The 14268-nt window shown below is 46.8% G+C and overlaps 2 protein-coding genes across 2 annotated transcripts; both read left to right on the top strand.

The window, feature by feature from the left end:
* Positions 1–280: 280 nt before the first annotated feature.
* On the top strand, positions 281–4553 carry LOC134221974 (uncharacterized). Its single transcript, XM_062701131.1, has 2 exons — positions 281–890; positions 997–4553. The coding sequence occupies exons 1-2, from the start codon at positions 281–283 to the stop codon at positions 4551–4553; spliced, it is 4167 nt and encodes a 1388-aa protein (XP_062557115.1).
* A 7-nt stretch (positions 4554–4560) lies between these two features.
* LOC134221972 (uncharacterized) lies at positions 4561–12040 on the top strand. Its single transcript, XM_062701130.1, has 2 exons — positions 4561–5475; positions 11885–12040. The coding sequence occupies exons 1-2, from the start codon at positions 4561–4563 to the stop codon at positions 12038–12040; spliced, it is 1071 nt and encodes a 356-aa protein (XP_062557114.1).
* The last annotated feature ends 2228 nt before the right edge of the window (positions 12041–14268 follow it).

Below are 14268 nucleotides of genomic sequence, written 5' to 3'. Positions count from 1 at the left end.
TAGTATATGGCCTGCCGTGGCCAGGCTTGTTGGATACTACATTAGTTCCTTATTCCCCCCCCCCTCGGTTAACGTGTTTATAAGCTGTGCTGTTGGACGTCTGGCATTATCGATCAACAATTGGAGTCCCAGTGTTCCTGCTTTGTTTATGTGGATTGGTGACGCATTTCACTGTGCCAGGTAAATACACCGAGTATATGCCTGCCGAAGCTTGGAATCACGTGGATCACTACACCATTCATCTCTCTTTCCGTTACGTGTGCGAGTAACTCCAATCATCATGGCGCCCCGTAAGCTGACATCGTTGAAAGCTTTGGTCGTGAAGCTGGGTGAAATTCAAGCTGACCTGGACGATATTTGGAAGTTCGTTCAACGTTACGATGAGGCCACCACCGCGACTGATGTCAACATGCGCTTAGAGAGGATTGGCGAACTTTGGGAGAAGTACGGCGAGACGTTGGTGGAGATCAAATGCCATGACGACTACGACGAGGATGATGAGACCTTCAACAAGGATCGTCTTATCTACAGCGATCGATTCTACCGCTCGAAGTCATCCCTCACGGACAAAGGGAAGGAGCTACAGGGTCTACCGGAGCAGGATCAGTCAACGCGTGCTAACGACTCGATGGTGCATGGTGTCCTCGACCATGTGCGACTGCCGCAGATCAAGCTGCAGTCATTCAACGGCGACATCGACGAGTGGATTAGTTTCCGTGACTTATTCACTTCCTTGATTCACTGGCGGACTGATCTACCGGAGGTGGAAAAATTTCATTATTTGAAGGGGTGTCTCCAGGGGGAACCAAAGGCTCTAATCGATCCATTAAAGATAACGCAGGCTAATTATAAGATCGCGTGGGATGCGCTTACTAAGCGCTATAACAATAGTAAGCAGCTTAAGAAAAGGCAGGTTCAGTCGCTCTTTACTCTTCCTTCGCTTTCTAAGGAGTCGGTTTCGGAGTTGCACGTTCGAAAGAATTGTGCACACTCTAGACCAGGTTGTCGAACCAGCGGAGTATAAGGATCTCCTGCTAGTCAATCTTCTCACCAATCGTTTGGACCCGGTGACCCGCCGAGGTTGGGAGGAGTTTTCCTCCACGAAGGAGCAGGATACTTTGGAGGATCTGACGGAGTTTCTGCAGCGAAGGATACGTGTTCTCGAGTCGCTTCCAACGAAGGCGGCTGAGTCTAGGGGTGCTCAATCGTGGCAGCAACAACCTCAGAGGCAGAGGCAGTCCACAGCGAAGGCCAGTTACAGCACGATGCAGTCATCGTCAGGAGCACGATGTGTGGCATGTAAGGAGAGCCACTACCTCCATCAATGTGGCGTGTTCCAACGGATGTCGGTGGCTGACAGAGATGCCTTGCTGAAAACCCACTTCCTCTGCAGGGATTGTTTCCGAGTGGGTCATTTGTCCAAGGAGTGCCAGTCCAAGTTCAATTGCAAGAATTGTAAGGGTCGTCACCACACTTTGGTGTGTTTCAGGTCGGAGAAGGATAGTTCTGCAAAGGTCGCAGCGGTTGCTAGGGGCAACCATCCTTCAATCCCAAAGGAGTCCTCCGGAGTCAACGAAGCTTCTGGTTCGGGTTCCTCTCAGGTGGTCAATATGACGGCCACCGACATTTCGGTTTCTGGTGCGGCTCAACAATATTCTTCGCAAGTTTTGCTGGCAACTGCGGTCGTCGTCGTGGAAGATGACCAAGGTGGAAGGTTTCCTGCTCGCGCTCTTTTGGATTCAGGCTCGGAGAGCAACTTCATCACGGAGCGACTGAGTCAACGGATGAAGACCCAACGAGAAAAGGTGGATATATCGGTGCGAGGAATCGGTCAAGCAGGAACCAAGGTCAAACACAAAATACAAGCGGTGGTGCGATCGCGAGTTTCTCCTTTCTCGCAAGCAATGCACTTCCTCGTTCTTCCCAACGTAACGGTGAATCTGCCAACTGCTACAATGCGCACGGATGGTTGGTCGATACCCCCAGGAATCAAACTGGCAGATCCCGCTTTCTTCGAGTCCAGCAGAGTGGACTTGGTACTCGGTATTGAATCATTTTTCGATTTCTTCGAAACCGGTCAAAGAATCAATCTAGGCGACCAATTGCCGACGCTGAACGATTCGGTTTTCGGGTGGGTAGTGTGTGGAGGTTTATCCAATTCTAATCAGGATCTGCACATTACCTGCAACGCTTCCACAACAGAGAAACTGGAATCTCTCGTTGCCCGGTTCTGGTCTAGCGAAGAGGTTGGTTCGGTCAAGGTTCTCTCACAGGAGGAAAAGCGATGTGAGGAGCTATTCCAAAATACAGTCCAAAGGAATCCCGATGGCAGGTATACGGTTACACTCCCGAAGGAGGAAGGCGCTATTCAACGGTTGGGGGAATCCAAGGACATTGCGATTCGGCGTCTTCAAGGTACGGAGCGACGGCTGGCAAGGAATGCCACTCTTCACAAAAGCTACCACAATTTCATGGAGGAATACGAGTCGATGGGACACATGGAAAAGGTCAAAGAGGCGACCTTAACAACCAAACGGCGGTGTTTCTTACCGCATCATCCCGTTTTCAAAGAGGACAGCACTACTACCAAGGTCAGGGTTGTGTTCGATGCGTCTTGCGCGACATCGTCCGGTGTATCGCTCAACGACGTATTGCTGGCTGGACCGGTAATACAGGATGATCTCAGATCAATAATCATGCGAAGCCGTACCAAGCAAATAATGCTCGTTTCTGACGTCGAGAAGATGTTCAGGCAGATTTGGGTACACCCGGAGGATAGGCCTCTACAGTGTATCCTGTGGCGCTCAGATCCTCAAGACGACATCAGCGTATATGAGCTCAAGACCGTTACGTACGGTACCAAACCGGCGCCGTACTTGGCCACAAGGACCCTCAAACAGCTAGCGATGGATGAAGGAATGGCATACCCCATCGGGTCACGCGCGGTGAGGGAAGACACCTACATGGATGATATTATCACGGGAGCGGACACGGTGGAAGAAACCTGTGAGTTGCGAAAACAGCTAAGCGAAATGTCGGAGGGAGGCGGTTTCAGTCTCAGGAAGTGGGCATCGAACAGTCCCAAGGTCTTGGAGGGACTTCCTGAAGACAGTTTAGCGATTCGAACGGGGGATGGAATCAACTTGGACCCGGATCCGTCCATCAAAACTCTCGGGCTTATCTGGATGCCGAAGAGTGATCAGCTGAAATTCAGCTTCAACATTCCTTCAGTGCGACCAAATCAGCAGTACAGTAAAAGAGAGGTACTCTCAGTTATAGCTACGCTATTTGACCCCTTAGGATTGCTCGGAGCTGCAATCACAACTGCTAAAATTGTGATGCAGTTGCTGTGGAAATATAGGGACAAAGACGATCGTGCGCTGGACTGGGACCAGCCCATACCTTCGAAGGTGGGTGAGATGTGGAGGAAATTAATTGGCCAGCTTCCTCTGTTGAACGAAGTCAGAATTGATCGCTATGTCATCGTTCCCTCGGCAGTTTCCACGGAACTTCATTGCTTCTCGGATGCCTCCGAGAAGGCATATGGGTGCTGCATTTACCTAAGAAGTGTGGATACTGCAGGAAAGATAAAGGTGTGCCTTCTGTCATCGAAATCACGGGTGGCGCCTTTGAAATGCCAAACTATCCCACGTTTGGAGCTGTGCGGCGCTGTTTTGTCGGCGGAACTCTTTATAACGGTTCTGGATTCATTAAAAATATCCACGCAGATGTATTTTTGGACGGACTCTACCTGTGTCTTGCGTTGGATCAAGGCCTTACCGACAACCTGGACCACGTACGTGGCTAACCGAGTGTCCAAAATCCAGACGCTCACAAACCCAGAACAATGGAGGCACGTTCCAGGAATAGAAAATCCGGCCGATCTTATTTCGAGAGGCCTCATGCCGCAAGAGATGACGTACAACGATTTCTGGTGGCGTGGACCGAGATGGCTGGAGAAGCAACCCGAAAATTGGCCAGAACCTCCAGAGCTATCAAGCGGAACTGAAGCGGACAAAGAGAAGAGACATACAGCTGTCGCATGTATTAATTCTTCAGCCGAGGAGTTCAACGAATGGTACCTAGGACGTTCCTCATCATACATCGAGCTCGTTAGACGAACTGCGTATTGGTTACGGTATCTGAATCTGTTGCGTACACCACGAGGTCAACGAAATCCACCGAAGTTTCTCACAACAGCGGAGCTGAAGGACGCAGAAGTCAACCTGGTCCGGAGAGTTCAGCAGGAATGTTTCGTAGAAGAATGGAGGACACTGTCTAAAGGAGACTCTGTTCCGAGAAAGTCGTCACTGCGTTGGTTCAACCCGTACATATCAGAGGATCGGGTGATTAGAGTAGGAGGGCGACTTGCGCATTCGAAAGAGCCAGAGGATACGAAGCACCCTATGGTATTACCAGCACGCCATCAGCTTACCAAGCTGATTTTACGTTATTTCCGCGAAAACTACTGCATGCTGGGCCGCAGTTATTATTGGCAACTGTTCGATTACGTTTCTGGCCGCTGGGAGGAAGAAGCGTGGTTCGAAACGTAGTACACCGATGCATGAAATGCTTCCGGGTGAAACCATCATCGATCGAGCAGTTTATGGGGGAGCTGCCAGCGCCACGTGTTACTGTATCCCGACCGTTTTCTCAGACCGGCGTAGATTATTGTGGGCCATTTTTTGTCCGGCCAGCACCTCGCCGCCCAGTGGTAAAATGTATGTCGCTGTGTTCATTTGCTTGTGTACCAAGGCGGTGCACCTCGAACTTGTTTCGGACCTGACTACTGACAGGTTCATCCAAGCCCTGCGACGATTCTCGGCCAGAAGAGGAAAATGCGAAGATTTGTACTCCGACAATGGCACAAACTTCGTTGGAGCGCGGAACAAGTTGAAGGAATTGGACGAGCTACTAAGAACGAAGGAACATCGTGAGGGTGTGGCGAGACACTGCTCGGAACAAGGGACACGATGGCATTTTAACCCGCCGAGTGCTCCTCACTTTGGAGGCCTATGGGAGGCCGCGGTACGGTCCGCCAAGATTCATCTTGTGAAAGTAGTAGGAGAAACGCCGTTATCACCCGAGGATTTTACCACGTTGCTCGTACAGATAGAGGGTTGTTTAAATTCCAGACCGTTGACGCCAATGTCGGACGATCCCAACGATCTGGAGCCATTAACACCGTCGCATTTTTTGATTGGTTCCAGTCTGCAAAGCTTACCGGATCCTGATTTGGAAAATGTCAAACTTAACCGGCTGGATCGTTTCCAATTAATGCAGAAGCTGCTCCAAGATTTTTGGAAGAGATGGCGGCGTGAATACTTGTGTCAGCTCCAAGGGAGAAATAAGCGATGGAAACCACCGATTAAGGTCGATATTGGTGGGCTAGTAATAATTCGGGAGGATAACCAACCTCCAATGAAATGGAAATTAGGCCGTATCACTGCTGTCCATCCTGGTACCGACGGGATTGTAAGGGTGGTTACTTTAAAAACGGCCTCCGGAATTTTCAAACGCCCTATAGAAAAGTTGTGTGTTTTACCGTTTCTACACTCAACAACCAATTAAGGAAATTTTCGACTCCAGTTCAACCTTCCCATTCCCTTTCCCGTCGAAGAGGATATTCTATTTAATTTCAGAAATTGGATCAATTCCTGGGTGGGTGAGGATGTTGTGGAGTAGTATCGCCTCAAATACCCAAAACTACAACCCTGGTGCGATAAATTAACTGCGAGCCTACATCGAAAGCTGCTGACTGCAGAACAAAGGATTGCCTGCGGTCCAGCAAGCCATCAGACGGCTAGTCAAATATAGCTATATGTTTAGCAAGACTAGAGTGTGGATAGAAAGCGAAAGTGACCAGGCAAGGTAAACAATCACCCGAATCTATCCACATCTCCGATAGGCAATGCGGTATAAGGAGAGCTCTGATCGTTACCTAGGAGCACGCAAGAGAGCGCGACCATCTGGAATTGCAGTGGTGGGTATGTTGCGCGAGATTAGGTGGTTTTAATTAGGAGCAGATTTCAATCCTGAGAATCGTTGTTCGTCCGTATCATGAGCGATCGTAACAATTCGTCTGCTGATGACCAGTCTCATTTTCTAGTTTAGTTAGAATCGGTCCTCAAACTGAACCACAGGCGCGCGTAGTGGCCTTCGCATGGCAAAGAATAATTGTATACGTGTGTAGTAATTAAGAACAAATTATGTTAGCTTTAAGTAAAGAATAAATGTAGTTTATGTGTAGTTTGTGATTTCCTTTAAATAAAGTGTTTTTTAATCAGTCCGCGAGTGTTTGCAATTTGCCCAAGAAGGATTATTCCCCAGAAGCTATCTATGCAGGATAGCTTCATGAAACCCCAAGAACAATCGCCAGCCAAAGGAAATTGTGATTCAACGAATCGGACCAATTTGAGTGTTGGGAGCCGCCAAGGAAATCGAAGGAGGTAATTACCCGGTTCCTCAACAATAACTGTCCCATGTACATAGGAAATCCACCAAACATGGGACGAATATGCGTATGACGGCAGTATAGGAGTTCGAATTTTCAAACATTTTGCAGTTTGCACATTTCGAATATACTAACATATCAACATGATTAATTTCGATTTAATCCGCAAAGCGGTAAGCACCTCGACTTATACGGTTTTTACTTGTTTTAATTAGGGGGAATGACGGCTTTGGTAGGTTTTGTTTTATTATTGGAAGGAGGTTTTTTTGACTCACTAGGATCAAATCATATCAAAGAATATTGTGGCCAAATTTCATAAAATTCGGTTGACAAAAACCCCCCTGCCAATAATAGAACAAAACCTGCCAAAGCCGTCTTTCCCCCTACTCAATAAATGTAATCCGCCTATTAATTAATTCACTTGTTTTAATACACGCTCAATCGCCATATGGGACGCTGAGTCACTATTTTCTCGATATACTGGAATAATTTGAAAATATGTTTCGCAAATGGGTTTTTCAGCTTGTTAACTCGCGAATTTGGTTTTGAGATTATATTTTTGCTTGTCTAAAATTTTTGATATCAAATTGAACATAAAAATATTGACAGTAAGTAAGACTGCTAGGCTGGGTTCGATTACTGGTTCAATTCAAGAAATATCAGCCATCTTCTTCCAATTCTTGAACAATAGTCAACATGGGGTTTTGTAAGAAAATACTTGGAAACTTTATAGGCATAATCGGTTCATTGGTAATGTGGTGTTGGAATTCTAATTGTCCTTTATCGTTTAGAAATTGTTTAGTAATATAGTTTTCTTGCCATGCAGTCGTAAATTCAGTATCACACCAGGATTTTACTACTGTTCAGGACAGTAGTGAACAAAACCCTGTTTTGACTCTGGAATCAAGCCCGCATGCCAAGAAAACTCCCAAAAATATCGGGATCGGATCATCTTCCAAACATTTCTTCGTAAATATAATTCAGAAATAAATATGGCAAGCCGTCCGAAAATTTCTTCAGGATTTTCATCGAGAATTTTTCCAGTTATTCCTAAAAAAAACGCAAATTGGTACTTGGGATTAGTACCTTTTCCTATACAGTAGCAGTTGTATACCTGGCCACGTCCTTACAATCACGGAATGAAGGAAAGGAATGTTAGTTCAACATCTACTAGTGAAGATGCAGGGAACCCATACTACATTCATAGATGTCTCGGGAAGGAAAATAATTGTTAGTGGGAAAGGTGAATAATAGGGAGCTCTATTCGACAATATAGAGCGTTTGTCAATAATAATATATGCTGAAAAATTATTAAAATATATTCATCAATTTACCTACGAATCGTCCGAAGGAGGACATCGTAACCTGGATCTTACAAATGTTTCGCATCATATACAAAAAACGTTCAAACGCACACTTATTCACCGAACATTAAAAACAGAACCAAAAACTCGGATTTTACGAATGTTCTAAATCCTACCTGAAACACGTCCGATCACGCACCAATTGTTTACTCACTCGGCCGCGCGAACTATCTGCTTACTGAGCAGAAACACGACAAAACAGGCACTGACAGCCGCGCAATGCAGAACACAATATTTCGACAAATCGCGCGATCGTTCTGCTGTCCGAAACAAGAGCCAACACGCACTAAACTGATTAACTTTATTACCGGCCGCGCAATGCAGAACACAAAATTTCGGCAAATCACGCGATCGTTCTTCTGTCCGAAACAAGAGCCGACACGCACTCTCCCAAGTAGCACACGCAACATCTTCCTAAAAGCACCTTGTTTCTATTCAGTTTCATTAAAGGCATTGGAAAAACATCAAAGCATGAAAAAGTTGCATCAAGATGTCAAAAACTTTCGAATTGTGATCAATGTTTCATTAAAATTGTAATGCAGTACGTGTTTGACATTTGGAAACAAACAAACAAAGAATACTGCACTTCATGTTGCAAACACGAAACAAAATCATCAAGTTGCATATTTTTTACCATCTAACTTCAATGCGTCTTTCAAAATTTCATTGTTTATTTAAATTAAGTTGCAGGTATGTTGAATGTGTCTTCATGTTTAATTTAACATCGTTCAACGTTTTGACAATTCACATTCTTTCCTGTTATGGTGCAATCAAGTAACAGGAAACCCGAATACAAAACTTCATAATCGTTTGGTTTTTATGGTGAATCAACATGCAGTCCCTTCGAAGTGTTGAATGGTGTTCATCAAGATCCATAAGTCGAATCCAGTTTTATATTTTTATTTTATTTTTTTTCCGCTGTAGTATTTTGTAACATTATTGCAATTTTACTGCAATCGAAGGATGTTTCCGTTAGTTCCACCTCTTGCGCTTTTTAGATTGCAAAAGAGTTATCTTTGATGGCACATACGCTACACCTGAAGATCAACACTGCAGACAGAATCACAAATCGATCACGTTCTGAATGATGGACGGCACTTCTCCGACATTATCGACGTCAGGACATATCGTGACGCTATAACATCGACTCTGACCACTATCTAGCGATGGTTAAACTGCGCCCAAAACTGTCTGTCATCAACAATGTTCGGTACCGACGACCGCCGCGGTACGACCTTGGGCGACTGAAGCAACCTGATGTCGCCACTGCATACGCGGAGCATCTCGAGGCAGCGTTGCCTAAAGAGGGTGAGCTCGATGGGTCCCCTCTTGAGGACTGCACAGTCAGGAATACAGTCAAAGCAGCCATTAACGACGCATCGGAGAACAATGTCGGGTATGTGGGACGAAGTCGACGGAACGATTGGTTCGACGAAAAATGCAAACATATTCTGAAGGAGGAGGACGCAGCGCGGCCGTCAGAACGTGGAACGTTATAGACGGAAGCGGAAACAGCATACTCGCCTTTCTCAGGAGAAAAACCATTTTAATTCACCGAGTAGTGATACTGCCTTTCTCGCATTTAGTCAAGACACCAACCTTATATGGGGCTTATATAGTTCGATGTATTATTTTCTTCATAACTTTTAAACGAAACGTTCGATCGTTATCAAATTCAATAGTGATCAACAAGGCTTTGTCCCCTGTCGAATAAAACATGTTGCTAGAAAATTGGTTAAAGATTACTATACGAAAAGTTGTCTAATGTTTTGCTTAGCTTTTGTGCACACACATACACACACACATACACACATACATACACACGGACGGACAGACATGTGCTCAGTTTGTCGAGCAGAGTCGATTGGTATATAACACTATGGGTCTCAGAGGCTTCTATAAAGAGTTCGTTTTCGGAGTGAAATGATAGCCTTTCGGTGCAACTTCGTTGTACGAGAAAGGCAAAAACGTCTGAAAAAGCGGAGTGTGGGGAGATGGAACAGCTGCGCCGTTCTCAAGAAACACGCAAGTTCTATCACAAGCTCAACGCATCCCGCAAAGACTTCGTGCCGCGAGCCGAAATGTGCAGGGATAAGGATCGGAGCATCTTGACGGACGAACGTGTGGTGATCGTGTGCTGGAAGCAGCATTACGAGGAACATTTGAATGGCGCTGAGAGTACAGGCAGTGAAAGTCAAGGCTGTGGAGTTGATGACTTCGTCAATTCAACGGACGATGGAAGCCAACCAGCCCCTACCTTGAGGGAAGTTAAGGATGCTATCCAACAGCTAAATACCAATAAAGCAGCTGGTAAGGATGGTATCGAGATGGGCCCGGAAAAGCTAGCCACTTGCCTGCACAAACTGATAATCAGAATCTGGGAAACTGAACAGCTATCGGAGGTTTCAATACTTTTAGAAATGGTAAACATATCGTACATCGTACGTGATCATATGGAACCTCAAGCTCAAAACTCAATTGCAGTTCAAATTAAGAAAGCTGTAGTATGTATAAAATTAATAATATGTATAATAAGCATGAAGCAAGTAAGTATGAGAGTGCCAACGCCCTCGGGGTGCAACTTACTCTAATTCTGATCGATTGTGGAGTAGCAATAATTCACATGTACAGGTCATCAAGATTCGCCGTGGTTCCCATAGACCAAGCTTTATTCAATAAAACTGTTCACGATAAAAGGAACGAAAAAAATGTGGAAGCGATGTTTGTGATCATAATATTTTTTTTTGTACTTACAAAACTACGGTGTGATGATGTCCCTTAGAGAAATTCCAACTAACAAGCAAAAATGTCAGATGATAATTCCTAAAGAGCTTTTGAAACAGCCGAAGAACTCTGATAAGTAGGAAATCCGGTTTGACTCTGGAATTGCTTGGATAAATAGGGAGCGGTACCATTTGGGCAGTGCCCCCTATTCCCGTCCGCAACGTTAATAACTCGACCGCGCTCCAACCTAGCTTGTTTTTTCGTACATTACTAGATATCGACAGAAACTAACCATGTACTGAAAAACATGTAATTCGGTTGGAATGCGATCGAGTACTGAACGTTGCGGACGGGAATAGGGGGTACTGCCCAAATGGTTCTCTACCCTATTCCAAACATTTTTTAGTTGATTTAACACTTGACTAGTTATCGTGTGGGATCGAAATCCGTCTAAAGCTTGATCCGCTTAGTATTTGGCCGCACGAAATTAGACATTTCTTTGCCAAAAAAGTACATAAAAATGTGGTTCAGGTTTTATTATATAGGGAATTAAGTAAACTTTGAAGGAAAAAATATCGAAAAATTATTCATTAGCATTTCGGGTGAATTATCTGACTTTTCTTTCAATACCACTCGTTATTTTTTGCACGATTTTTGCTTCGACCGTCTTCCAGTGCGGTTGGTTTTTGCGCTCTACTTTTGTGCGGTGATTCGCTTAAAAGTAGAACAATAGAACCAGTGCAGTGACCAAGGCCGAAACAAATGTGTAGTGAATGAAAAAGTGCGACAGATTCTGAAGATGCGGCCTTGTTCGTGCATGCAAAGGCTGATCGATTGTTATCAAGGGCAATGCCCTTGCTAATATTGCGATCAAGCCTACGTAAATGCTCAAACATGTTCAGCGTCAGAATAATAATTGAGGAGAGGTAAGGTTTTAATAAACTGTAAATTTATTTAAACACGCATGCACCCACACAAAAGTACACACACACACACTAACTTATAACAAGGTGATCAAAGTTGGTAAGCTGAAAGTTGGCTGGTCAGTATGTCCAGTCAGCCTCTACCAACCACCGGTAGTCGACAAGTGCTTCCGCTGCCTCGAACCGGGACACAAATCGTGGGCGTGCAAAGGGCCGGATAGGAGTAACCTATGTAGGCGATGCGGCGAAGAGGGCCATAAGGCGCACACGTGCGAGAAAGCACCATCGTGTACGCTATGCGCGAGCAGGAAGCAGGAACATAACCACGCTATGGGTGGACCTGCGTGCCCGTTGAGTGGTTATACGAGGAAGCCGTGCAAGTAACGCAGCTCAACCTCAACCATTGTGCGGCCGCCCAGCAGTTGCTGTGGCAGTCGGTAGCAGAAGAGAGTAAGGACGTCGCTATCCTGGTGGACCCGTACTGCATCCCCGCGGATAATGAGACCTGGGCAGCGGATAGATCCAAATCAGCGGCGATTTGTACGACGGAAGATACCCGATCCAGGAAGTGCTGAACACAAGAGCGGAGGGTACTGTTATAGCGAAAATAAATGGAGTGTACTACTGCAGCTGCTACGCCCCACCAAGGTGGCCGATAGAACAATTCACCGAGATGGTCGATCGGCTAACATCAGACCTAGTGGGTAGCAAGCCAGTAGTAATTGCAGGAGACTTCAATGCGTGGGCGATAGAGTGGGGAAGTCGCTTTACTAACCGGAGAGGGAAAACGCTTCTAGAGGCTTTCGCCAGGCTGGATGTCGTGCTGTGCAACGAAGGCTCCAAAAGTACCTTCCAGCGAAACGGAGTGGAATCGATAATAGACGTAACGTTCTGCAGTCCAAGTTTGGTCGGTGATATGCAGTGGATGGTCGACGACGGTTACACCCACAGTGACCATCTAGCTATTCGGTACAGGATAGGCAGCGAGGCAAGAAGAGAAAGCCGGAGAGCTACTCCCACAACCCGGTCGTGGAAGGTCGCCCACTTCGACGGTGGGACCTTCAGTGAAGCTATGGGTCTGGAAGAAAACACGGGAAGTTTAAGCGGCGACGAACTGGTTGCGGTCCTGTCTCGAGCTTGTGACGCGACCATGCCGAGGAAGGTGCGACCACGGAACTGCAGGCCACAGGTATACTGGTGGAGCGATGAAATTGCAGCCCTTCGAGCAGCCTGTCTCCGGGCTAGAAGAAAAACGCAAAGGACACGCTTGGCGGAAGTGAGGGAGAAACGCATCGAGCAATTCAAAGCAGCGAGACTGGCTCTAAACAAGGCCATCAAAGAAAGCAAGAAAGCCTGCTTCGACAGACTGTGCCAGAGCGCCAACTCGAACCCATGGGGAGACGCCTATCGGGTGGTGATGGCCAAAACAAGAGGAGCACTGGCTCCTCCCGAGCGATGTCCAACGAGGCTGAAGACTATAATCGAGGCACTATTCCGCACCACGGCCCAACCCACTGGCCGCCAGCAGCGAGGGTAGCAAATGATGAAGCGGTGGAGAGGGTGACGGTTGAAGAGATATTGACGGTGGCAAAGTCCCTCGACCCGAGTAAAGCACCTGGTCCGGACGGGATCCCGAATATGGCATTGAAGGCAGCCATAACGACTAACCTAAACATGTTTAGGTTGGCCATGCAGAAGTGTCTGGACGAGAGGACATTCCCGGATATATGGAAGAGACAGCGTTTGGTCCTGTTACCGAAACCTGGCAAGCCACCAGGAGACCCCTCAGCGTACAGACCAATCTGTCTTATAGACACGGTAGGGAAGCTACTGGAGAAGTTGATCCTGAACAGACTGTCGCCGTACGTCGAGGAGGTAGGAGGATTATCGAGCGAGCAATTCGGCTTTCGGAGAGGAAGGTCTACTCTGGGTGCCATTAAATCGGTGGTTGACACTGCAAAGGTCGCCATCGAATGCAAGCGGCGCGGTATACGTTACTGCGCAGTAATAACACTCGACGTGCGGAATGCATTCAACAGTGCGTGCTGGATGGAGATCGCGAACTCGTTGCTTCGGCTGGCAGTACCGGTAGGGCTGTATAAGATTCTGGGAAGCTACTTTCAGAATCGATTATTGATCTACGAGACAGACGAAGGCTTGGCTACCGCCCCCATCACGGCAGGTGTCCCACAGGGATCAATTTTGGGTCCATTGCTGTGGAACGTGATGTACGATGGCGTGCTGCGGTTGAAGCTCCCGCCAGGAGTCAAGTTAGTGGGATTCGCCGATGACGTAACCATGACCGTGTACGGAGAATCCGTCGAAGAGGTCGAATTGACTGCAGCCTATTCGATCAGCCTAGTGGAGGAATGGTTGCGCAGCAAGAAGCTACAGTTGGCGCATCATAAAACGGAGATGATAATCGTTAACAATCGGAAATCGGTTCAGGAGGCGACAATTAGAGTCGGCGGCTGTAACATCACCTCCAAGAGATCTCTGAAACAATTGGGGGTGATGCTCGACGATAAGTTGAGCTTTAAAAGTCATGTCGACTACGCCTGCCAGCGCGCGTCGACGGCGATAGCGGCACTATCGAGGATGATGGCGAACAACTCTAGGGTGTGCTCCAGCAAGCGCAAGCTGCTGGCAAGCGTGGCGGTTTCAATACTACGATACGGAGGGTACGCAGCTTGGGTGTCAGCGTTGAGCGTAAACTGCAACGTGCGAAAGCTGGAGAGTACTCATAGGCTAATGTGCCTGAGAGTTACCAGCGCATATCGCACCGTATCTCGCGAAGCGGCAT

Source organism: Armigeres subalbatus, chromosome 3 (assembly GCF_024139115.2).
Source record: "Armigeres subalbatus isolate Guangzhou_Male chromosome 3, GZ_Asu_2, whole genome shotgun sequence".
NCBI classification, from domain to species: domain Eukaryota; kingdom Metazoa; phylum Arthropoda; class Insecta; order Diptera; family Culicidae; genus Armigeres; species Armigeres subalbatus.
The sequence above is the reverse complement of the archived record's forward strand: the minus strand, read 5'-3'. Positions and strand labels throughout refer to the sequence as shown.